The following is a 25,657-nucleotide window of genomic DNA, read 5'->3' on the forward strand; positions in this document are numbered from 1 at the left end:
TGCCCTGGGGCTGGACTTCCTTCCAAGTCAGTGATGGGCTCTTATCTTTGGCCTGAAGAAAACAAGTGAGATCCCTATCGTTTTGAGGCCACTGGACTAGTGAAGCTAAAGGATGAGAAATGTTGCCCATGGGTCTCCGCAAGATCCTTAAAATCACATTTAGACTGTAGTCCCAAAGACAGTCAGTTCTGGTGCTCACACAATCTGGACAGCATAACATGGGCTTCGGTAAATTTAGGTCAACCCCAACCAACACATTATCTTTTCAACATTCTTGAACCCACTTTTTATAGTTGAGTGCATCTGAGTGTCTATCATTTACTAAACATACTGAAAAGTAATAAATGTCAACTGTGAAGGATTTAACCAAACCCGTTAAGATGTGCTCTGTAAATACACTTATCCTTTGGTGTTTCAATAAATTTCAAGTGAAAAGTTTCATCCCAGAAGAATCTGATTTAATTGCAAATAGTACAAATGGTGGTTACATATAGCCCAATATGTCTAAGGCTTCAGTCAGAAGATTTAACAAGCTGTTTCATCCAACACAGCATTCCATTAATTTCTGGAATTGTGATAAAATATATCTTTAAAAGCCAAATCAAGAAGTTACTTTGTGGTACATCGGGTTAAGGATCTGGCATTGCTGCAGCTGTGGCGTGGGTCTGATCCCTGGCTCTGGAACTTCCATCTGCTGTTGAGTATTAAAAAAAAAAAAAAAAAAAGCCAAATCAGTATTTCAAGAGAACATAGGTAGAAAAAGTTGTTGGGGGGCGGCGGCAAACTATTCGATTTACAGAAACAAAGAAGAAAGATCTAATTACATGTTGTAGAAGACAGGCAAGAAGAAATATAAAAAATGTAAAATAATTTTTTGTTTAGTTTTCCTTAGATATTATATTACTTAGATTTCATACTGCGATAATACAATGGGAGAACATCTGGATTTTGTCCCTGGCCCCATTTACAAAGTAAAAAGCGATGCTGGATTCACATGTAAATATTTAAAAAGATTTTATAGTGTTTAAATCACCATTTACTACAAAAATGCATCTAAACAGTCCAAATTCTTTTCTAAATAACTTCCAAATGGTGCAAGTTTTCACTGCTCAAATACTTTAGTGTAAATTCCAACAGTAAGTCGAATGACTGTAGGAATAAGAACAAAAAAGACTAAAAAGGTAAAAGCTACTTTCTCTAGAAGGCAATACCATATAGTGGGTTCTCTGAGGTAATTTAAGCTCTGCTTCACATAGTTAACGAAAACCTAACTTTGAGTTTAGATAAAAAAGAACAGAATCTAAACACTCCCCAAAAAAGTATTATATTTGTATTATGTAACCTTAAAACTAATTTTACATCAGTGGTGATGAATTTTCTAGTTGTTATTAATGATGAGACAAGTCACTTCTCCAAGGAAGGAGGGTGGTGATGGGCCAGCAGTTCAGCTCTGCATAAAAGGGAAACAGTTGAGGCCCTTATTGGAATGTGTCCTATTGATTCGACTATGGGGACAGGTAATGTTTAAACTGACAACAAAGGTTTTAAGCTCTGGTATTCATTTCTGGTAGGATCTGTTAGAAATGCATGTGGAAAAACCAGTCTTTAAATTTCTTTAGCAGCCAAATTAGGCCAGGAAAATGTAGTAATTAGGAATACTGTTCACTAAATATGCTTATTAAATCACACAGACACACCCCTTCCTTTTACTTGCAAAGGAGAGTCAACTTGTATTTGCTGAATGTATCTTACTCAGAATTGTAAAAAAAATACTGCATGATCTAAAAGCTATGTTATAGCTGAAAATAGCTCTTTGGGGCAATATCTGTAGAAGCTAAGTAAATGGAGTATTTGTGCTGGCTTTACTGAAGAACATAACCTGCATTTTAACTGGCAGAACAGTTTTCTGAATAAACAGAAGAGCTATAGGGAATTTTTGCCACATTACTAATGATGTATGCTTTGTTAATGGTCCTGAAAGAATATGAACACAAATACTCTGAGAAAAAGAATATAGTTAAGATGTTTAAAAATGACCACAGCAGCTAATTTATGCCTTAATGTCATCAATATTTTTCCTTACTGAGAAAAGTTACTGCTCAAAAGAGAAAAAAACAGTTCTGCAAGCAACTGCTGTCAAGTTGTTTCTAATTCACAATATGTATTTGAAATAGACTTGCTCTGACAGATGAAATGCTTCATCAACAACTGCGAAGAACCAAATTCTAAAACTGTGCTCAAAATGTATTATCTGGTTTAAGAAATTTGAGATACACTTTTAGAGAAAGGGCTAAGGTGTATATTTTTTTTTCAATTCATACAGAAAGAGCCATATATATTTCATGAATATAACTAGAACTCCTCTTACTTCTGACCCCTATTAGGTACGAATCCAGTTTTTATAAGGGTACTTCAAAATCGTGCCCATGTAACAAATTCTACATTTGCAAACTCTAATGAAAGCAGTAATATTTTATGCAAACATCCCATATACATTTATTTACAGGCCTCGATACAGCAAAATGTAAAAGAAAATTGAGAACACTGCTCATTTTTCTAATTTGCCATATAAAATGGAGTTTCTCTGGAAAAAAAGACTTGCACGAAATTTACCTTACCTTATGATTTATGCTCTAAGAGTACATTTTATAAAATTCAGCAACCGGCCTTCTTTTAGGTTTAAACCGAAATGAACATGATTAAGTATAAATGAGTAACTTTCTTTTATGTAGTAGCAAAAAGAGTCAATAATCCTTTCAAGAAAGAGACTATTTCATTTCCTCCCAACTTGGATTCACCATAAACACGATCCACAAATGATATTGGAACCTAGTCAAAAAAAAAAAAAAAAAAAAAAAAAAGCATTAAGTCAGTCTTCAAAAATATTAGCAAAGAGGCAAAGCAGGCATACAATTACTAATACAACAGAAACAAGATTACTCCTCTGATAGCAAGTCTTTCAAGGTAAGTCAGAATTGTGGGATCCTTATAGTAATTGTATGCAACTCCAAGTCTTTAAAATTAAACATGAATTCTATTATCTAAAAATAGGTCATATGAACCAAATCTACAGTTGTTTTGAAAAGCACTGATCTGGAGTATTAAGTTGGTTTACTCAAGCTTCAAGGAGAAATTATACTCCAAAAGTAAAATGGTCTTTCCCCTAATTTTTTTCAGGAGTCCATCAAATTCAGCTGTTATGATTTTAGTACCAAGCGCAAAAATCTTCTCACTTCTCCAAGAGCAGTAGCGTTCTAGTCAGCTGTCTTCTGCTCCGAATGAGGATGTTCGCGTTAAACGAGGAGACTCTTCCCATGAGCCTACTAGCTGGCTGTACATATTAAGGAACCTCTCTGCTCCCCCAATTCCTGCCCTTTTCATTTACTCGAAGGCAACAAGCAAATGGGATTCATCTTTCATTTTTAAGTAGGGTGGCTGATGGCCAAGCAAGGGGGAAAAGCTGCAGACAGACTCATCCCATAAGGCTGGGTGGTCAGAAGAAAGGGCAAGGATAATAACGACACTGCCTTCTGCTAATGTTTTCAATATTGGTAAGTCAAATATATTAACTTGAAAGGAATGTGAATTTTCATCCTATGCATGGACATTCTAAACACCTGGAAGCCTTCCACATTTATTTAGTAGAACATGAACGTTAACCTTTTACTATTAAAAAGTTTAAATGTTGGAGTTCCCGCTATGGCAAAATGGGATCAGCAGCATCTCTGGAGAGCCAGGACGCGGGTTCAATCCCCATGCCCAGCACGGTAGGTTAAGGATCTGGAGGTGCTGCAGCTGCCAGTACAGGCTACAACTGCAACTCAAATCTGATCCCTGGCCCAGGAACTCCACATGCCTCGGGATGGCCAAAAAAGAAAAAGTCTCAACCTTATTGTTTTATTGTTTCTTCATGAAGAATACAAGACACTATTTACCATACCTCCCCGATGGTGTAATTCAGCTGTCTTGCCCGAACAATCATCTCCATCTGGAAGACATAGCCTTTGGAAACACATTTTTCTATCAATTTCTGTAAAACTTCTTTTCGGTATAACCTGTAAGAAATCAAAATATATTTGAACACCTGGATAAATACACTTGCCAACATGTACCGTGACCTTTCAAAAAGTTCTCTTGTATTTATAAAACCTACAACTTTCACTAGCTATGTGTATGCAGAAAAGTTCTTAAAAGTTGTCCTGAACTGGAAAGGCCATAAAAATATTTGGTAAATAATTTTGAACAATTTTTGAAAATGAATTCTTAATATCTTTTAGAGAATTATCTTCCTATACTACCAGAAATTATAAAAAATGATGGTTAAAGTGAATCATGCAAAGCAGAACCACACATTTGTAGTTTTTAAATTTTTCTTAAATTTTAAAAGTTCAAAGAGGAAAAACTATTCCAAATACTGGAACAACAGAGTTGACAGATGATGAAGCAAAAATATAAACCAGATAAGAAAAAAACCAGACATTTCCTCATAAATGTCTATGAAGAGTTTCTATTTCCTGAGATCTACTAAATAAATTCCTGGGATAAACAAAGGCCCTCCCGGATGAGTGTGGTGAAGCTAGGTTAGGAGGGGAACTCACGGAGTTCCCACTGTGGTACAGTGGGTCAAAGGACCCAGCACTGCCACAGCGCAGCTCCGACTCAACCTCTGGAGCAGGAACTTCCATGTGCTTCGGATATGGCCACAGAATTAAAAAGGGCAGGAACTTGACACAACAGGTTTGAGGCAGTCCTGGTGGTATCAGCTGTCATCAACCGAGGTCACAGTTAGACACTTAGAATGGGTGAATGCACATCCTAACTTTAGATGGACTGCAGGCTAAAGGCCGAGCTCATCAGATTTATAGTGACAGGAGCTGGGAAGTCCTATGGGTCAACCCAACCACTTTCTTCAGGAGCTCTCTGTTTTCAGTCACTGAGTTTAAAAAAAAACACAAAACAGAAAACCACCCTCAGTTTCAGAGAGTAGGAAGGCAGCAATTTCTACCTCTTTTGTTATTTTTTGTTTTTTGAGAAAACGAGGCGAGGCAGTTTGGTATAATTTTGTTCTCTTGGCAGTTAAGGGCACCAGGATCTCCAGCGCCAGAGAGTTTTATACTCGGAACCCGCCCTGCTTCTCAGCCTTCCTTTTAGCTTAGTCCACTTCTTTTTTCTTTTCCCCCAAGCTTTCAGGTGGATGTAAGATAATATAAAGCCCAGTCCTTAGAGGAACCTGAGGGGGATTAGTATATGAACTCTGTTACCCACACAATCTCCATAACAATTCAAAAGTTTGGGATAAATCTGGAGCAAGAAGAATCTGATGGTGGTAATAGTCATTCAGTAACAGCTATTTACTGAGCAACCTACTGTTAAGGCCCCTTTTTGTGGTTTGGGATTTTAGCAACAGAAACTACATATGTACATCAAATGACATTAAGTAGGAGAGGGAGGTCTGGGCTTAAGGTAAAGACTATGACTGTGATGGGACGTCTCAGCAGTACCTTTAAAGCTGGGATTAGGCTATGAATTCTTTCCCTTTAAGAGTCACTTTATTCCAGCAAGAGCCATTTTGTAAAACATTTACTTGCCTTCATTGCCGCCCCCATTTCCTCTAGCACAGTATCTTTAAAACTATGGCTAAAGATCCAACACTATATACATGAAGCCGTATTGAGGCTCTAAAACTATATAGAGGGGCTGATAAATAGGATCATTAGGGTCAGAAACTGTAGTCTTTTTTGGGGAATCCCTGTATTCTGTAAAAGGCACATGCCTCCTAAATCTAGGGATCTAATGACTATTAGTGAGCTTTATCAATGATAAATTGAACTTTTATGCATGTGTTCAATAAAACACTGCTCTTTTTGCGGGGGGAGGGGGGGGACTGTGCTTGCAGCATATAAAAGCTCCAGATCCAGCGCTGCTATTGCTGTGGCACAGGCCGGCAGCAGCAGCTCCGATTCAAACCCTAGCCCAAGAACTTCCATATGCTGCAGCTGCAGCCCTACAAAGAAAGAAACAAACAAAATAGTTAAATCAAGAGGCTCACTTTTATATGCAGCCGCTCTGTCCCCTGCACAGAACAGACCCAGTCACTGCTCTCACTACCTGGAATCCGAGCTTCCCGGCCATCCTCTCCTCAGGCCCTCCTCTAACCCCCACACGGCTCTGGTGGCAATGCAGCACCCCCACACCACCACTCTCCCTGGGTGCTTTCCGCCACAGCACAATCCCCATGTGCTGGTGCATGTATTTTATGTGGTCGTATATCTCATGTCATTAGAATGTACAAATCCATGAGGACAGGGACGCTGACTCTTGTTTAATGCTTGGCACACAGTAAGCATTCAAGAAATACTTGCTATTTTTTATATACCAAATTCTGCTTTTGAACGAATTTATATTTTAATTCTAGAGAGGTTTCACTTTCATCATCTCATCTCCAATCTGTGATGGCTTCTCTGCTCACCTCTGACTGTGTCTTAGCATCTCTGAACTGCTACCCAACAGACACCCAGTTGCAGTAGAGGTTCTACCAGCTTCAATCTTCAATAGCCAGCTATTGAAGCATAGAAGCATGGAAGAATCAACATTATTTAATGGATAGAAGCAAACACCAAGCAATAGAAAGTATTAACTAATGCATGGGGTCTCGGCCTTCAAGTAGATGAAACAGACATTTTATAGTTTCAGAAAAATTGTGCAGTCATTTGGCACGGTCATATAAAACAGTTCTTCTACTGCAGCAAGTCTGAAGTTCAACACACACACATACACCCAGAAAGAAACAAAAATTAAAAACAAAACCAAACCCAGGGACCTAGCAGAAGGCTTTGCTCCGATTAAACAAGTTTTTTTTTGTTTGTTTGTTTGTTTTAAATAAAAAGCATGGAGAACAAGGTCACTAAAAAAGCTCTACATAAATATTAAAGATTTTAAACTTTTCTTTGGACAATGCTATATTCACATAAACTTCCAGAAAACTACTGGAAGAGGTGCTGTTTAGGGAGCACATTCAGTGAGAGCAATGCTCTGAATGAGGAGTCAGTAGTCACTCTGGGCCCCTCATGTTCACAAGCACACTGACTTGTCTTTCATGCTCTTTAAAAAGTACAGTGTTTTTCCTTAAAAGGATGCTTAAGCTTCATTAGCAGTTTCTAAAGAACTTCAGCCTGCAGTTTTAGTGTTCCAGAAGAAAAATGGGGTAGAAATGAAAAGTGTGTCTTTAAAATAAGTCATAAAGCAAGACATTTAGGTAACAATGGCAGAGAATACACAATAAAAGTTTTCATTATACCTGAAACTTCCTGTTAAATCAGATGCTCCTGGTCTCAGCAAAATCTGAGTTATAAAATTGGCCCCACGGCTGTCAGATAAAACAGATGTTCTTTATAAAAAACAATTTCTAAACAAGAGAAATACACCCAAGAGCAGAATGCTAAAAATGCTACTACACGAATTTCACAAATGCCAACACTATCTTACAAAAATGTTAATTCAGAGTTCCCGTTGTGGCTCAGCAGAAACTATTCTGACCAGTATCCATGAGGATGCAAGTTCGATCCCCGGCCTTGTTCAGCAGGTTAAGTATCTGGCCTTGCCGTGAGCTGTGGTGTAGGTTGCAGACTCGGCTCGGATGCTGCATTGCTGTGGCTGTGGCGCAGGCTATTGACTACAGCTCCAATTTGACCCCTAGCCTGGGAACCTCCATATGCAACCAGTGCAGGCCTAAAAAAAACAAACAAAAAAGTTTAATTCTATAGAACAAAGAAAAAGTTTAGTCAGTGAAAGGAGATCTGACAGTTCTCATTTTTCAGCAAATAGGATTTTTATTCTTTAAATGTGATTTTTAGAAGTGACTTATAAAGCAAGCATTCTTCCAAACCATATACAAGAATGATGAACAGACTTTTGGAGTTCCCGTCGTGGCTCACGAATCTGACTAGTATCCAGGAGGAGGCAGGTTCAAACCCTGGCCTCCATCAGTGGATTAAGGATCCGGCACTACCATCAACTGTGGTGTAGGTTGCAGATGTGGCTTGGATCTGATGTGGCTATGGCGGAGGCCACTGACTGCAGCTCTGATTCGACCTCTAGCCTGGGAACCTTTATATGCCTTGGGTGTGTCCCTAAAAAGACAAAAAAAAACCAAAAACAAAAAAAAAAACCCAGAAGAATGGTAACAGATTTTAAAATCAACTTGCTTATTTGCCAGTGTCATGATTTAGAATTTACAGGAGTTCCTGCTGTGGTGCAATGAGTTAGAAATCTTTGGGGCGCTGTGGAGGGGGGGGGTCCAATCCCTGGCCCAGCGCAATGAGTTAAAGGATCTGGTGTTGCCACAGCGGAGTCAATCCCTGGCCCAGGAACTTCCACATGATGCAGGTGCAGCCACAAAATTAAAAAAAAAAACTTTACAAACATCTGTCAGACAGCAAAAGTGATCTATCTATAAGGGATTTGGAGTTTCTTTTTCTCATTCTAATCACCAAGGGATCACAGTTTCCACTTAGGTAATAGGTAGCACTTCAGGGGGTTACCACTGTGGCTATCCTTGAAGACTCAGGTTCAATCCCTGGCCTCACCTAGTGGGTTAGAGATCTGACATTGCTGTGAGCTGTGGTATATATAGGTCGCAGATGCAGCTTGGATCTGGCGTGGCTGTGGCTGGCAGCCGCAGCTCTGATTCGACTCCTAGCCTGGGAACTTCCATATGTTGCAGGTGCGGCCCTAAACTCTGTGTGTGTGTGTGTGTATGTGTGTGCGCGTGCACACACACAGGTGGGACAGGATTTTGGTTCTTGGCAGGCTCTGGAAATTGACCCAAGTTTCCCTTCTGAGACTTAGTTTGCTTGGGCTGCTATAACAAAATACCATAGACCGGGTGGATTACGAACAGGTATTTAATTCTCACAGCTCTGGAGGACGAGAAGCCCAAGATCAGAGTGCTGCAGACTCGATTCCTGGGGAGGACCCTGTTCCTGGCTTACACACAATGTCTTTGTGTGGTGTGCTCACATGGAGGGCGGAGGGTCAGGGTGAGGAGAAAAAGGCCAAGCTTTCCAGGTTTCTTCTTGAAAGGACACTCATCCCACCATGAGGGCCCCACCGGCAGACCTCATCTACATCTACCCCCCAAAGGGCTCGATTCCAAAGACCAGCACTCTGGGGGTGGGGGTAAGGTACTTTAACACGTGAATTTTAGCAGAAACAATGACTTGAGGGTTTGTTTCAAACACAACCAAGTATCAATCAATTACAAGCTCTTACTAATAATAGCTATTAACATTTCAAAAAGATGTGAAGTACATTTTGAAAAGGTGACTGTTGTACTGCATCTATTTCAGATTCAGTTAAAAGTTTTTATGGGGGATGGGGTGGGGGCAGCAGTCTGGAGAGAAGTTTCTCTCCAAAGCCACAGTAACCATCAAGGTACTCCCTAAGAGAGGTTATTTTTAATACAAACAACATGGTTAGGGATATAGCTGGGATGATAATGGCTAAGAAAAACATTTTCCCCTTCAATTTGTTTCTAATAGCCACAAAAAAAAATTCAGGATATAGTTCACCCCTAAAATGGATTTAATCAAAGGAATGTGAGTGTATACGTATTTATGCATGTGTGTTTTAAGAATATTCTTGTATATCTATTCAAGGTAATGCATTTTTAAAGTAGGACTTTTTAATTAAAGTGCAGCAAGAGTCAGACAGACTTGGGTTCAATTTCTGGGCCGGGACCACATAAATGAGATATTGAGCAAGTGACACCAAATCTTTCTCAGGAGTTTATACTCTACAGTGAGAGCAGATATTAACAACTAATGGCAGATACAACTCAATACAATTAAATGATCCAACTAAATGTTGCACACTGCCTCTGATGGGACTCCCTGATTTTATTTTATTTTTTTAGGGCTGCACCTGAAGCATATGGAAATTCCCAGACTACAGACTGAATCAGAGCTGCAGTTGCTGGCCTATGCCACAGTCACAGCAACGCCAGACCCGAGCTGCGTCTGCGACCTACACCGAAGCTCAGAGCAAGGCCGGATCATTAACCCACTGAGCAAGGCCAGGGATCAAACCCAGGTCCTCATGAATACCAGTCGGGTTCGCTACCGTTGAGCCACAACAGGAACTCCTCTCTGGTTTTAAATAACAGCTGCAGAGACCAAATTAAGAGGCCTGAGAGACCTCTGATTTGTTGGTCTCAACCCTGGCTGTGCGACAGAATCCTCTGGAAGCCTGGGAAAAATCCTGATGCTTTTGCACCAGCTCTGGAAATCCATTCAAATGGTCTGCAATATGTGGGTACACAAGAAAGGGAGGTCAGACAGGGAGCGGTTGTATGTAATTTTCTCCCTACACTATTCCCATGCTCAGCAGGACTGAAAACCACTGTTTTTTCTAGCCCCTTCATTTCACTGAAGACTGAGGCTCCTGCATGTTTTTTAAATGACTTGCCCAAGGTTTCATAATTAAGAGGCAAGACTGACATTAACAGAATCTTCAACGGGAATGAAATAGGTGATAAAAAATACTCTCAGTAAGAATTTGTATAAAGTTGTTTTGTTACACAAAAAGGAGTAAGCTATATAGATCCTTTAGAGAAATATTTCTTCGTAACAACCTAGGTGACATAGATTAAATATGGTCAAAAAAGTCTTTGTGGGTCTTCCCATGAAGAGATGGATTCTATTTCCCCACTCTTCGATTATGGACTTGCTTTGAACAAAAATTAATGTAGTGTGAGGCCCAGAGCCTAGGGCTCAAGAGTCCTTGTACCTGCAGCTTTTGGCTGCTTCCCTGAGGATGCCATGTAAAGAAGCTCATCTAGCTTTCCAGAGATCCTTGCTTTCCTAAGATGGCCCGGCCAACAAGCAGCACCAACTGCCAAAGGAAAGAATGAGGCCATGATGGAGCTTCCAGCACAGCTGACGCCCCAGCTGAAGGACACTGCATGAATGGGTCCAGGGGAAGTCAGCAGAGGAACCACTAGCCAAACCCAAGAATCAACAAATCCTGCTTTAAGTCACTCAGGCTTTGGCATGGCTTGTTACACTGTAATCAAAAACTGCAACAGTTTGTTTTACTTCCACTTTATCATGAGAAAAGAAACTAAAGTTGAGAAAAGGTAAGGCACCCAAGGTGATACAGGTAATTAAATGACACAATTGGGATTTGACCCCAGGTCTGATTCCAAAGTCTCACTCCTTTTTGCTGCTTAGTAAAAGCTGAAATCATGAAGTGCCTTACTTAAATTGTTTCTAAAAGTATGGAAAAAATTACTTTATTAGTCCAAATATACAGATGAATAGCTCACTTAAATCAAAGCTGAAGGTCCAGTAGAACAAATTTTCCTGAACTAGCCCATTTCTACCAAAAGTTCAAAGGTTTATGTGGTTTTTTTCCTAAGTGAAAAATATCCAAAATAAAATACCCTAATCATAGGAAAAATGGTAGGTAAGAAGCTATCTGGGAATATTTATTGGAAGTTACAATCTGATCTCACAAATCCCAATGCAGTATGGTAACTTCATCCAGATACCTGCTAAAAACATATTTCTAGGGAGTTCCCATTGTGGCGCAGTGGAGATGAATCCAACTAGGAACCATGAGGGCTCGGGTTTGATCCCTGGCCTCACTCAGTGGGTTAAGGATCCAGTGTTGCCGTGAGCTGTGGTGTAGGTCACAGACATGGCTCAGATCCAGCGTTGTTGTGGCTGTGGTGTAGGCCAGCAGCTGTAGCTCTGATTGGACCTCTAGCCTAGGAACCTCCGTATGCTGCAGGTTCGGCCCTAAAAAAAGACAAAAAACCAAACAAACCAACCATATTTCTAGTAGTTACTCTTAAAAAATAGGGAAATCATAAGTACATATATATATACCTGATTATTTTTCTTTTCAAATCCCAGCCATATACACCTCCATTTCCTTTGTATCGAGTTCCAGAGACAATATCAAAATTACCTTCCTTTTGCTTCCTGTAGAAAAAAATCAATTAGCTATCAATTAGAACAGGCAATTGAGCTTTCAAAAGAATTGCTAAAGCAAAGCTTGAGTATTTTTTTGTGCACTAAAAACCCCCCAGCTTTATTGAGATTTAATTCACAAAGCATATAATTGACCCATTCAAAACACACATAATTCAATGGTTTTTAGTTTATTCAGAGTTGTGAAACCATCACTATAGTCAATTTTAGAACATCTGAATCACTTTAAAAAATGGCATAGGTCTTACTGCAGCTCAAATTCAATCTCCAGCCAAGGAACTTCCACAGGCCACAGGTGTGGCCATGGGGAAAAAAAAAGAAACACTATATCCTTTAGCTCTCAGTCTCTCCCATCCGTCCCGCCCTGAGCAGCAACTAATATTACTGTCTCAATAGATAGGCCTATTCTGGGTGTTTCATACAAATGGACTCAGACATGGGTGACTGGTTTCTTTCACTTAGCATAATATCTTGAAGGGTCATCCACCTTGTGGTATGAATCCTTGCTTCCTTTTTATGGCCAGATAACATTCCACTGTAAGGCTAGACCACCTTAATCGGCTGATGGGCACTGGGACTGTTTCCACCTTCTGCCTATTACGAGTGGTGTTACTACGAGCGTTCACGTACAAGTTTCCGTGTGGACATATTTTTCATCATATGGCATACTTTTTTTTTTAAACAATTTTTAAATTCAAGTATAGCTGATTTATGCTTATGAGTATTTTAAACTTTAACAGGTAACACCAGAAGTTACTTTCCGGAAAGGCTGCAGCAACTCATACTTCCTCCGGCAGTATTTGAGTGTGTCTGTTTTCTACCATCTCATTGGTGCTGGATATACTGCTGCATAGGTTTTTAATTTTGAAAAACTGGTGGACAGTAAAATAGTAACATATGGTTGTTTTAACTGCTGTTCCCTGATTACATCCCAGGTGAAGACCTCCTCCTAGGTTTATAAACCATTTGGATTTCTTCCTTTTGTTTCTTTCACTCATTTTCCACTCCACTGGTTCCACTGCTTTATCAGGTCAAAGGGCTTTTGAGTATCGGAGATCTGAGCAGAAAAAGTATTTCTGAGGTGACTTTATGCAGAGGTCAAAGGGGAAGTAGTTGGCCATTAAGGAGAAGTGAAAGAGCCCTTCAGGCAAAGGGGAGTGGCCCAAGACGAGTTCAGAAGCGGAGGCAGGGGTCACATCAGAGCCGTCTGAGGGGCATGTAAGGAGTGGGGATTTCTCCCCGCGTGTTAATCAGAGCTCGAGAAAGTATTCTAAGCTGCTGAGGGACATGATCTGATTTGGTTTTTGTATACTGAGCTTACATTCAGAACAGCTGCCAAATTCTTATTCTGAGAGGTTTCATGGTGTCTTGGGTTTTCTAAAAATATAACTCTATCACCTGAAATAAATATAATTTGTATCCTTTACCAATATTTGTGCTAAATTCTTGTATTACAACATTACTTACAATCTCCACATTTAATGATAGCTCATATATCTATATTGGTAAGCTTATTTGAGATGATTCAACATTTCACCATTTAGTAAAGACCTCTGTATTAGGATTGTCTTTATTATGTTCCAATGGTTTCTTTCTATTTCTACATTAAATTTCTTTTTTTTTTGCTCTTCAGGGCGGAGCTCCCGTGGCATATAGAGGTTCCCAGGCCACAGCCACAGCAATGCAGTATCCGCGCCACGACTGCAACCTACACCACAGCTCACGGCAACGCCGGATCCTTAACCCACTGAGCAAGGCCAAGGATCGAACCCACAACCTCATGGTTCCTAGTTGGATTTGCTTCTTCTGCACTGCAATGGGAACGCCAACATTAAGATTTTTATTAGAAGGAGTTCCTGTTGTGGTGCACCGGAAACAAATCTGACTAATATCCATGAGGATGTGGATTTAATCCCTGGCCTCACTCAGTGGGTCGAGGATCCCACATTGCTGAAGGAGGATTGAGGGAGGAGGAGGTGAATTAGCAGAAGGGCACAGATGTGGCTCAGATCCCGAACTGCTGTGGCTGTGGCATAGGTCGGCAGCTGTAGATCCAATTTGACTCCTAGCCTGGGAACTTCCGTATGCCATAGGCATGGCACTAAAAAGCACAAATTAGAAATGGCTAGTGACTTTTACCAAATATCGTTTAGCATCTATAGACTTAATCATGTTGCTTTGTTAATGTGATAAATTAATCCTTGTGATGGATTCTTGAAAACCATTCTGGCATTCCTGGAATAAACCCCATTTGTTCATGATATTTTACCCATACGATGGAGGGCTTAATTCCATTTAACTAGGATGCTGCCTTTCATCCTTCTCTTAGTCTGGAAGAATTAGGTAACACAAAGGAGTTATCTGTTGATTAGTCCCCATCAGGGCTCCTGAAATGCATCATTTAGTCACTTATCTATAGTCATAGGTCTTAGATCTATATGTTGGTTTTATTTTTGATAGCAACTTAAAACAGCACAAACTTTTTTTTTTTTTTTTTATGGCCATACCCACGGCATATGGAAGTTCCTGGGCCAAGGAATGAATCTGAGCTATAGCTTCCACTGAGATGCAGGTGAGCCAACTGAGCCAATGCCAGATCCTTTAACCCACTGCACCAAGCCAGGGATCAAACCCGCAACAACCCACAGTTGGACTCTTAACTCACTGCACTATGGTGGGAACCCGAGCACAAGCATTCTTAATGAATGAGGAATGAAAGATGAAATAAGTCCAACATCAAAATGAGATAAATGATTTGAATCATAATTCTTTCAAACATTAGAAATACCTACCTAATGAATTCAGGAATAAATTTTGGCTGAAATTTAGAAAGAATAAACAGTAGGTCAGTAAAACATGCTAGGACTACCATAGATAGCTAATAAAGAAAACAGACCACTCACATGGTGTGAGAGATCCGCATCCATAATGATTATGTAGTTTCCTGTGGCGTGCTTCATCCCATGAATATATGCAGTTCCTAAAAATGAAAATATGTATATCCATTAGAGAAAACCACCAAAAATGCTTAGGAGCATATCTGAACAGGTACGAAATTGACAAGCATACATTAGTCCTTTAAAATTGATACTGACCTATAATTCCTATTTATTCTTTATTAAAAACATCTCAAGTGACTGTATCTAGTCACTTGTGATAGAACATGACAGAAGATAACATGAGAAAAAGAATGTATATATATATATATATATATATATATATACACACACACACGTATATCATGTGTGACTGGGTCACTTTGCTGTATAGTAGAAAACTGACAGAACTCTGTAAGCCAACTATAATGGAAAAAATAAAAATCATTAAAAAAAATCTCGAGTTCCTTCTTTGCCTCCAACTTCGCCTTGGTGCTTGACACCATCCTCTGCTGCTTGGATTCCTACCCAAGCATTCTCTCTGCTCCTGCTCTTCTCATCACTCCAGTCCCACAAAAGCCCCCCAGGCAATGTCTTCTACACTGTAAGCTTGGGACAAGAGAGTCCTGCTCTGGTGTCAGGGGCCAAAGGCACAGCTGGCAGTTACTTAGCCACCCTCAGGCCTAAAAGTTCCTTAGGGACTTGACAGGTAAGGGTACCTGGTCAAGGACAGGATGAGGGAGTTCCTGTGTCTTGAGGCCCAAACCATCACACTATCTTAAGAGCAAGGATGAACTCTAACCTCTTTTGGTAAAAATGACTACCCACAGCTTTCTGCATATCCACTGACTGGTTTCTAATTCTTACTGGCTTTCATTGCAGTTTCAAGATCATTTCAATTCAACAACAGATAGTCAGTTTTTAAGAACCATGCTTCCTCCATGTCCCCATTTTTCAATAAAATCATACCACTTTTCAACATAAAGCAACTGTGAAATAAAGGCATTCAAGAGTCTCATCTCAGGATGACTGACCTCATCTGAGATGTTCTATAACCCCTTACATTTTTTTTTAGGGCCGCACCCACAGCATATGGAAGTTTCTAGACTAGGAGTCGAATGGGAGCTGTAGCCACTGGCCTATGCCACAGCCACAGCCACTCAGGATTCAAGCCATGTCTGTGATCTACACCACAGCTCATGCCAACACTGGATCCCCGACCCACTGAGTGAGGCCAGGGATCGAACCCACATCCTCATGGATAGTAGTCAGATTCATTTCTGCTGTGCCACAAGGGGAACTCCAATGACCCCTTATATTTAAAAGCTGGCAAAGCTTTCTTTTAAAAAAATAAATACCTTTTAAAAACTTGTACGTTAAAGAAATGTTCAAAGGCTTACAGCTAAGGTAGTGTGCTGGGCCAAGATGTTGGCTCTTAGATTCCTTCTCTGTTCTCTCTCCCAGGGTACTCTATTTCCCAGGTTCTCCTGTCAGCTGGTTTCACAGCAGCTACGGTAGGCACGGGGGGAAGGGGGTGCTCAAGGAGAAGGGGAAAGTCCAAGTGTCCTCCTTCTTACTCTGCCTCCCAGGACTGGGCGGACTTCCTCCATGGCTCCTGCTTCTGCCAGGTGCCAGGTATCCCCAACTCTAAAAACACCGCCTCCTCCATTGTTGCTCTGGCTGCTATTAATCTGAGTAACCTCACTGTTCCATGTGGCTTCTCAACAATTTCATCACGTGTGTAACCAGATTCTCTGTATTAAATTCCCTATATTAAAAGACTTACAGTGGTTTTTGTTTTCCCAAGTGGGCCTTGGTTGATACAGGCAACTCAAGTTAAACTATTTGAATGTCATTAAGATCTTTAAAAACCATCACAGGAGGTCGCTGGATTCTGGCCCTGTTCCAAGCTGCGAACACACACACTGGATGATTTTAGTAAAGCCAGGAACAAACAGGTAGAAGGGGTGAGAGGTTCTACTTACCTAGTCCCAACTTTTTCTCCCGTGGCCTTAGAAGCTGCAAGGATAAGAAATGACATTCTGACACAAAAAATCAAAACCCTGACAAATAACGCTTTTTAAATAAGTGCTCACTCATTTTACAGAAATACAGCTGCATTTATTAGAACTTAAAGCAGAGTAAGCTTAATATTTTTTGCTAAAGTAAAAAAATAAAAAAAGCTTTTAGTAACAAACCAATTAACCTCACAGCTTTTAAGGAAAAGCAACATTTGGTTACCCAAACCCCACAGACCAAATCTTAACTCTTTTTCCTCAGAAAAGAATATTTTTATGTCGATTACTTGATTTATCATTTTTAGCAATATCTACTGAGTCTTTGCAAGGAAAAGCGATGATTTAACTCACTTATTCTTATACCTTCTGGGAATATTTGATAGCTGTGCTTATTTTCCCAATTGCCTTTATGATTTTCAATGTTGCCATCACCCCATCAGCTTATCGTGACTATGTTTGGATGACCTCATCTCATTCCCTACTGGCCCCATGACTTCAGGGTTCTATTCCTAAGATTAAATTTTCGCTTTCGTAAGTTTGTCAATTAGTCTTTCTACACTTTGGGCTTTATATGTAAATCCTAATTTAGTTGTTTAGCTTTCTTTTTTCTATATAATTTGGAAAAGTAGAATGCCCAAGCTTTTTAATTTGTTTTTCTTTTTTTGGCCACACCCATGGCATATGGAAATTCCTGGGCCAGGGAGTGATTTGAAGCCACAGCTGCAACAATGCAGGATCCTTAACCCACTGTGCTGGGCCAGGGATCAAATCCATGCCACCCCAGAAACAACATCAGATCCTTAACCCGCTGTGCCACAGTGAGAACACGTGAAGGCCAAAGTTTTAACACTAAGTTTCTGAGGTGTAGGGCTTAAGAAAACTCCCTATTGAGTTTTATTTTTGTTTCTTTGGCAGGGCCCGCAGCACACAAAAGTTTTTCCCACTCCAGAGATCAAATCCATGCCATGGCTGTGACCTAACCCACAGCAGTGACAATGCCTGCCAGATCCTAACCCCTTGTGCCACCAGGGAACTCCAAGTGATCCTAAACTCCCTATCCTGCACTTGCCAGTGTATAACCAGACTGCCTCAGATTGCAAACCTCTAAATAAACGAGCAGGAGAGGTTTTTCTTTGTTTGGTTTTTTACCTCATACGAGCTGCTGTAGCTGAAAAATAGGAACGAAAATAAATTCCTGCTCAATGAGCTCTTATATAGAGAACTACAGTAACCACAATTCCCTGAACAAAACCAATTAAGACATGTTGAGTTTTATTTGATTTTATGCTTGGCAGTCACTGACAAAATATTGACCCCCATCTGGTCTTTCTCTGCCCTGAAAAAGCAAATCCTTTGACGTTCATCTTAGATTTTCTATAACCCTATGTATCAGCTAAAAAATCCTTCCTATTTTTCAAAGGATAATTTTATTATTTATAATTTTCAGAATGTTCGAAAGTTTATAGGAAATAAAACCATGTTACTTAGAGTACTATGGAGCTGCTAAAAAGATGAGGTAATTTGGTGACAACAGATATCCAAGGTATCATTAAATAAAAGAATGAAGAGTTCCCGTCGTGGCACAGTGGTTAACAAATCCGACTAGGAACCATGAGGTTGTGGGTTCGATCCCTGGCCTTGCTCAGTGGGTTAAGGATCCGGCGTTGCTGTGAGCTGTGGTGTAGGTTGCAGACGCGGCTCAGATCCCGAGTCGCTGTGGCTCTGGTGTAGGCCGGCGGCTACAGCTCCAATTCGACCCCTAGCCTGGGAACGTCCATATGCTGCGGGAGCAGCCCTAGAAAAGGCAAAAAGACAAAAAAAAAAAAAAAAAAAAAAAAAAAAAGAGAGAGAATGATACAGGAAGACTGCATCTTACCTGTATAAAAACAAAAAGCACACACACAAAAAACCCTGCATTTTAGTTCTATAGATATAGACACATAGACACACACACACAATACACCAAAAGGTCTCGGGTAACATACGCCTGACCACTGATTGTGGTCTCCCCATGGAAAAGGGACTGGGATGCAGATCGAGAAACATGCATCAGAGGCAAATTCAGTTTTACTGGTAACATTTACACTTCACAACAAGAATATACTTGTTTATTTCTTATGTAATAAAAAGTTCAAATTGGGAGCTCCACAGGGGTGTAGTGGATTAAGGAGCTGGCAATGTTGCTGCTGTGGTGTGGGTTCGACCTCTGTCTCAGGAACTTCTGCATGGTGCAGGCTCAGCCAAAAAGAAGAAAAAAAAAAAGGTGGAAAATCAACAACAACAAAAACAAGATAACAGGGATGCTGTGGTGTAAATAAGTATTAAAAAAGCTCGAACTGTTACATTTAGTATGCTTTAGTCTGAGATCCCGAGGCCCAGCCTCTCCTTTTTTTGCCTCCTCGCATCGATTTGATCGCTTTTTCTCACGGCGGCAGGATGGCTTCGCAGAAGAGAAGCTGGGCATGTACAGAAAGTGTGTGTAAGGATGCCAGGTACATACTCTCTGAGGAATGCTTACCACGACTGCTTGGAAAATGCTGTGTGACACTATGACTTGTTAGACAAAAACTTAGTTGTAGAGATCTTTATTCTAGAAAATCTTGATGATATTTCAGAAAACGGTATCAATGTCCACTAGAGCCAAGGGTATTTAGAAGTGGACCTGTTTTTCGATCTCTCAAGGTTGAGAGAAAGAATAAAAAAAAAAAAAAACCCTGCTAAAAAAACACTAATAATACTCTGTTTTGTAAATCTTTATTTATCAGTGAGGCTCATTTTTTTTTTTTGTTTCCCATTTTTGGCCATATGAAGTTCTTGTTTTATGAATTATCTGTTTCTGTACATTTAATTGGGGTATTAATCTCTTTGTCAGAGATAATACTTTTGTTGAGGATGAACAGAAATTTTTTTTTTTTTTTTGGCCACAGCCATGGCACCCAGAAGTTTCTGTGGGATCAAACACATGTCATAGCAATAACCAGAGCCACAGCAGTGACAATGCCAGATCCTTAACCTGCTGAGAAGCCAGGGAAGTCCAACAGAATAGTTTTAAGTACTCAAATCTCTCAATCTTGTAGTTACGCTTGACATTTTAAAAATAATGAATGTGCGTTACATTTCACTATCAGAACAATTTTTAAAAATACTAAACTATACATAAATAATGAGAAAATACAGGTGATTATCTGATCTCTGCTTGGGGGTGAAACAAACCACACACATCAAACATACAAACCTACAAACCTCCCGTCTCCCTGCCCTGTGACCACTGCTAACAGTTTAGAATATGTGCCTCCAATTTTTCTATGGTCCCACTCCTACCATTTATCAGTTAGCCATGTAACCTTGGAAAGTGACTGAACCTCTAGTTTGTTTCCGACCTACAGAGTTAAAAACATATGTATCTTCCCTGTTGTTTGTTTTTCCCTGAAATACTCATTTCAGCCAGTTTGAAAGGGCTAGCTAACAAAGCATCTGTGCATATTTTATCTGAAGTATTGTAAGATGGTTCCTAATTTCTCTCCAACTTTTCTCCCAACTAAACATGTCACCTAAAAGGCAAGTAAGTGCCAACTCTCGCATAGCTTGTTACTGCCCCTCCAAAATAATGTTCTAGTTTAGCTGATCTAAAAGTGATAAAATAGGAATTACCATCGGGGTGCAGCGGAAACAAATCCGACTAGAAACCATGAGGTTGAGGGTTTGATCCCTGGCCTGCTTGGTGGGTTAAGGATCTGGCGTTGCCATGAGCTGTGACGTAGGTTGCAGAAGCGTGGCTTAGATTCTGCCTTGCTGTGGTGTAGGCTGGCACCTGTAGCTCCAATCAGACCCCTAGCCTGTGAACCTCCATATGCTGCAAGCGCAGCCCTAAAAAGCCAAAAAAAAAAAAAAAAAAAAAAAAAAGTGATAATGAATGAATAGGGAATTTCCCTGGTACTATCCAGAAATCATGACAGTGTATGCTATTTTTTTCCCTTTGTTTTCAATCTACCTTGAGGACCATGCTGTTTTAAGAATGTATGGTCAATTGAGCAGGCATTCTTTAAGATATATCAATCAACCACACCTCAAGGCTGAGGTTCTATGACAAAAGAACTCAAAATAGGTTGATGTTCCCTGATAAAATGGAAGTGCATAATGAGAGTATATCTATACGTAATAAATGTGAATGGGTGGCCTTGACCTAGAATTTATTTTAAAAAAAAAATCTGAGCAACTAGCCAAAAACTTGAACCCAGCATTATCTGAAGCCACCGTCGGAAGGATGAAGATCTAAGTTTTTATCTCCTCTGTGCACTTGTCTATCTGGAGCCATCCAGAGGGGCCTGGAGGGGACTGTAGTTCTGTGAACTGCTCATTTGTGAGACAGAAAGACCCTCTATTACAGGACAGATGGACTGTGTAACACATTTCCTTTAAACTCTTCCCACCAAGTAAGATCTCCTCCAACTGCATGGAAATTATTTCATTTTTGGGATTAATCAAGAATAACTGGACCCAGAAATAATTTGATGATGCTTAATTGCCATTTCCTGAAATGCACATGCCAATAAAGGTTCTCAAAGAGACTCTTTTTACACCTCTACTAATGGTTCTCTACTGGGAGGAGGGGACAATTTTGCCTGCAGAGGGTACTTGATGATCTCCAGAGATATTTTTGTTGCCACACTGGGGAGGGGGACTGCTACTCCATCTCCTCAGTAGAGCTCAGGGATGATGCTTACACCCTACAACATAGGGGACAGCACCCACAGAAAAGACCAATCAGGTCCCAGTGTCAGTAGTGCCAAGAGGGAGACATTCTAGTTTATACAAACTACAAAATACCCAATGCCTAGAATGTGTTTTCTAATTAAATTTGGATTTAATTTTAAGCTTTTGGCCCAAGAATTATCTGAAATTGAATTCACAAGTATGCTCCAACATTCATAAAGCCAAACCAGTGGCCAAAAATCAAAATTATGAACCCATTATAAAATGAAGTCTACATTTGCTTAAGTTACTCTTGTAGAAGAAAAACAGGCTTTCAGGTACAGTGGGAAACCCTAAAGTTTAAGACTCAGAAAGTCAATCTACTTCCACCAAACTGTTCTATATATAAAAGTAAAAATGCCAAAGTGCCCTGAAAAATCATTTGTTTTACATGAAAACAATCAGTGACCTTTCCCAGCTACAAGTTTTTATCTATAGCTTTTAGTTGCAGGCAGTATTCTCCACTGAAAGTGGAAGAGAGAAACAGCAAGAAAAATGAAGACATACATTACCAACTGCAACATGGCTCTACTGTCAACTCAGTACCATGCTTTAATTTTACCGCTCAAGAAAAGTGATTTGCAGAGTCAGACATAAAAACAGTTCACCCAAAGGCTCGTTATTTTGCTGTAAACTTACCACTGACTCCACAAATCAAAGAGACATAAAACTTCAAGCACAATAAAATGCATCTAAACCCCAAGCATGTAATTCGCTCTTTATCGTTTCAGTTTCTAGACAGACTGAATTTGAGCATTGTTCATTTGTCATTTTTTCTCATATATAAACACAACTGATATGATAAAAAAATGACTTACAATTTTGTCTGACCCATAGATCTTCACCAACTGTTCAGCAATGTCCCTTGTTCCATCTGGGCTTCCATCGTCTATGATTATAATCTCATAGTTGATGCCACTAAAACAAAAAAATTTAAATTTGTACAGTTTGGAGACAATATTCTTAAATTAAAGGATAATTTAAAAATCACTAATTCTTCCCTATATAAATAGAAACTTATTGCCATGTTAATCATCAAGGAAAACTTCAATTATCAATGAAGCAAATGTCAAATATTTAGTATGTCACCTCCAAACTCAGCATGTTGCTGGAAATGCTACTATACAGTCCTGAGATGTTAAAAATTTCTACAGAGAAAACGTACTCAAGTATGTACTCAAGTCAACTGAGTAGGTCTGGGTGATTACTTTTTAATTCAATCCCAAAGAGATTTAAGTTAACATTATCAGGAATAAAGCCGATTTAATTTCACCCTTTAAAAATCCACTTTAGAACAGTGACAATCTCTTACACCACCTTTTCAAATAGTTGTACCCATTACCCCAACTATAAAAAGAATGTCCAAAGATTTCAATGCACTTCAACATTAACATCTTTGTTGTTCTCATTAACTTCTCGTCATAGTTTCTATTCTAGAAACAAGCCAGCACAATAGTCGGATCTACATTTGATCACCACATCTTCTTCTCCCCAGCCCCTTTTAAACAAGACAGTGTTTTTTTTAACTTTATCGGGAAACTTAAGGGAGTAGAAAAGGAAGTGCAGCCAAGCCCCCATAACACCATATTCTGTTTCCTCCTGGCCTTGCTTTAAGAAATACAGTGTAAGGAAATCTACCAGAAAACACCTTCCACAGCTAAAGGCTTTAAAAAAGTCAGCCCCAGCATATTTGGAAGAAAGCAAAACCCAGCCTATCTAATCTTAGATGAGTTCAGCTTCCCACAGCGCTTTTACAAGCCAAAACAAGTTAAGATGAGGATTCCAGTTCTTGTGCTGAAAGAGATACACTTCATAAACAAATTGAGTCATTCATAAGCAAAATTACCCCCCTCCCTAACTTCAAAGCAGCCACACCACCTGAGAGTGAAGTAGCTTAAAGGAATCAAACTGAGCTGATTTTAGGTCATTTAACTGCATCTAAAAAGAAAATAGTTGTTTCCTTCACTAAACTTCATTTTGATTAAAAAATATCCACCCACGGAGTTCCCCTGTGGCTCAGTGGTTAACGAACCCAATCAGCATCCATGAGGTTTCAGGTTCAATCCCTGGCCTCGTTCAGGGTTAAGGATCTGCTGTTGCCATCAGCTGTGGTGTAGGCTGCTGGGGCTCCGCCAGCGGCTACAGCTCCAATTCAGCCCCTGGCCTGGGAACCTCCATATGCCGCCGGGTGTGGCCCAAAAAGACAAAAACAAAAACAAAAACACCCCACCCAGGAACCACTGAAAGATAAACTGCATAGCATAAAAAAATTAAATAGCAAAAAATGTTGTATAATCAGAAAACAAACCAGGACAAGATCAACTACATGACAATTTCTCTAATTTGGAGTTTATAGAAATTAAAATATAAATTAAAAAAAAGAAGGAAAAAGATTCCGGACAAAAAAACTTTGAAGGGCCATAAATGTGAAGACAGTTACTTCATTCAGAAAATTATAAACAATAGAGTTCCCATCGCGGCTCAGTGGGAACGAACCCGACTAGTATCCATGAGGATGAGGGTTCAATCCTCAGTGGGTTAAGGATGCCAGAGTTGCTGTGGCAGTGGTGTAGGCAGGCAGCTACTGGCTCCATTCCATCCCTAGCCTGGGCATTCCATGTGCCTCGAGTTCGGCCCTAAAAAAATAAAAAACAAAATCAAAAATCAAAAAAGAAAAATCAAAACAGCAATGTATCTCACCAATTAGCATTTCCAACTATGTAAGTTTAATAAAGCTCAGGTTGGCTGGCTGATGGGGAAACAGGCACTCTCTGATGAATGCTGAAAAGTCCTAAGCCAGTACAATCTTTTAAGAGAGCAACTTGACAGCTACTATCAATTTTAAGCACATCTCTATTGACTCAGCAATTCCACAGCAAGACTTTATCCCTGGTATACTAGTAAAGGCACGAATGTGTTTGTTGCAAAGTTTACCTAATATAGGAGCACTTATTATGCATTAAGCACTTTTTTTAAAAATGGTAGGAAATACGTTGTAAACAAAGTCTTCGTTCTCATTTGTAAAGCAAAAGTCAAAAAGGAAAAAAAAACACTTTGGAAATAATCCGCGTTCGGTAATATTAACCGGTTAGAAAAATTAAAACACAGCCATATGACATTATCTCATTTTCAAAATAATTTGCGAAGTCTGTATGTGCTGATATGGAAAGATCTTCAAAGATTTACACAATAGGATCCCATTTGTGTAACGGCAAAATAAGTCACCAAGTACTGACACCAGCATTTTCTTAAGCTAAAAAAAAAAAAAAAAAAAAAGTGTATAACGCTTCAAACTTCAAAACTTCCCACCTTCCAACAATCACATTAAATAAACATCCACTAGCGAATCAGTCCTTAGGCCTTCTCCAGAAAGGCTGTCCAGCCCAGCAGCAGTTCCCTAACCCATTGAGCCCAAACCTCATGCTTACATAAGCCCTGGGGGCACGGGGGCGGGAGTGAGCGGGCTCGCTTAGAGTCCTGGCTCCTGCCGCAGATCCCGACCGCTAAGAGTGAGGTCAGGCTTTCAGCCTCGCCCCAACTGAAAGGGTGGCTAATCCTTCTAAGAAAAAAGCGGGGGGAGGGGAATCGGGGAGTGTATAATAAAGAAGTGTCTCACAAAACCCAAAGGCAGGAATATGACACCAAAACATGGAGAGAACCCCAGAAGTGTCCGCCTCTGCTCTCCTCGTAGGCTGGCTTCCGCCCCGAGGCCTCCCGCGGGAGCCGAAGAGGGGACAAGCAGGGCCGCCTCGCGCAGCCAACTGCCGACAATCAGGCCAGGGAAGCCAGCTCATCTCATTCCTCGGGGAGGGTGGCCAGGCGCGCTACCTCTCAGAAAAGCTCTTCACCAGCAGCCACACGATAAGCGGTAGGTTCTCGCGCTCATTGTAGGTGGGCAGAAGCACTGAATACTTGTCCTGCCGCGGGAAGCGCCCCTCCGGCTCCCACCGAGACCTAGAATTACGACTCGCTTCCTCGGAGGCCATGGCGGAGCTGCGCGCGACGTCGGAAGCGGAAT

At 40.3% G+C, this 25,657-nt stretch overlaps 1 protein-coding gene across 4 annotated transcripts; it reads right to left on the bottom strand.

The window, feature by feature from the left end:
• Positions 1 to 436: 436 nt before the first annotated feature.
• Positions 437 to 25,657, bottom strand: DPM1 (dolichyl-phosphate mannosyltransferase subunit 1, catalytic). Of its 4 annotated transcripts, NM_001101820.1 has the most exons (9): positions 25,468 to 25,625; positions 22,458 to 22,557; positions 16,855 to 16,888; positions 14,897 to 14,973; positions 14,786 to 14,811; positions 11,889 to 11,984; positions 7,298 to 7,366; positions 3,941 to 4,055; positions 2,725 to 2,829 (listed from the first exon to the last, which is right to left on the bottom strand). In NM_001101820.1, exons 1-9 carry the CDS (start codon positions 25,623 to 25,625, stop codon positions 2,725 to 2,727), a joined length of 780 nt encoding a protein of 259 aa, NP_001095290.1. The 4 variants fall into 4 exon arrangements, 2 of the variants coding, with proteins under 2 accessions (XP_013840911.1, NP_001095290.1); XR_014831686.1 differs by lacking the exon at positions 14,786 to 14,811 and having other exon boundaries at positions 437 to 2,829; positions 25,468 to 25,657; XM_013985457.3 differs by lacking the exon at positions 7,298 to 7,366 and having other exon boundaries at positions 437 to 2,829; positions 25,468 to 25,657.

The sequence above is a fragment of the Sus scrofa genome, chromosome 17 (genome assembly GCF_054392235.1).
Source record: "Sus scrofa isolate SSC_HxYL_T2T_F1_AM1 chromosome 17, Sscrofa_HxYL_maternal_Yorkshire_Landrace_v2.0, whole genome shotgun sequence".
In the NCBI taxonomy this organism is placed as follows: Eukaryota; Metazoa; Chordata; class Mammalia; order Artiodactyla; family Suidae; genus Sus; species Sus scrofa.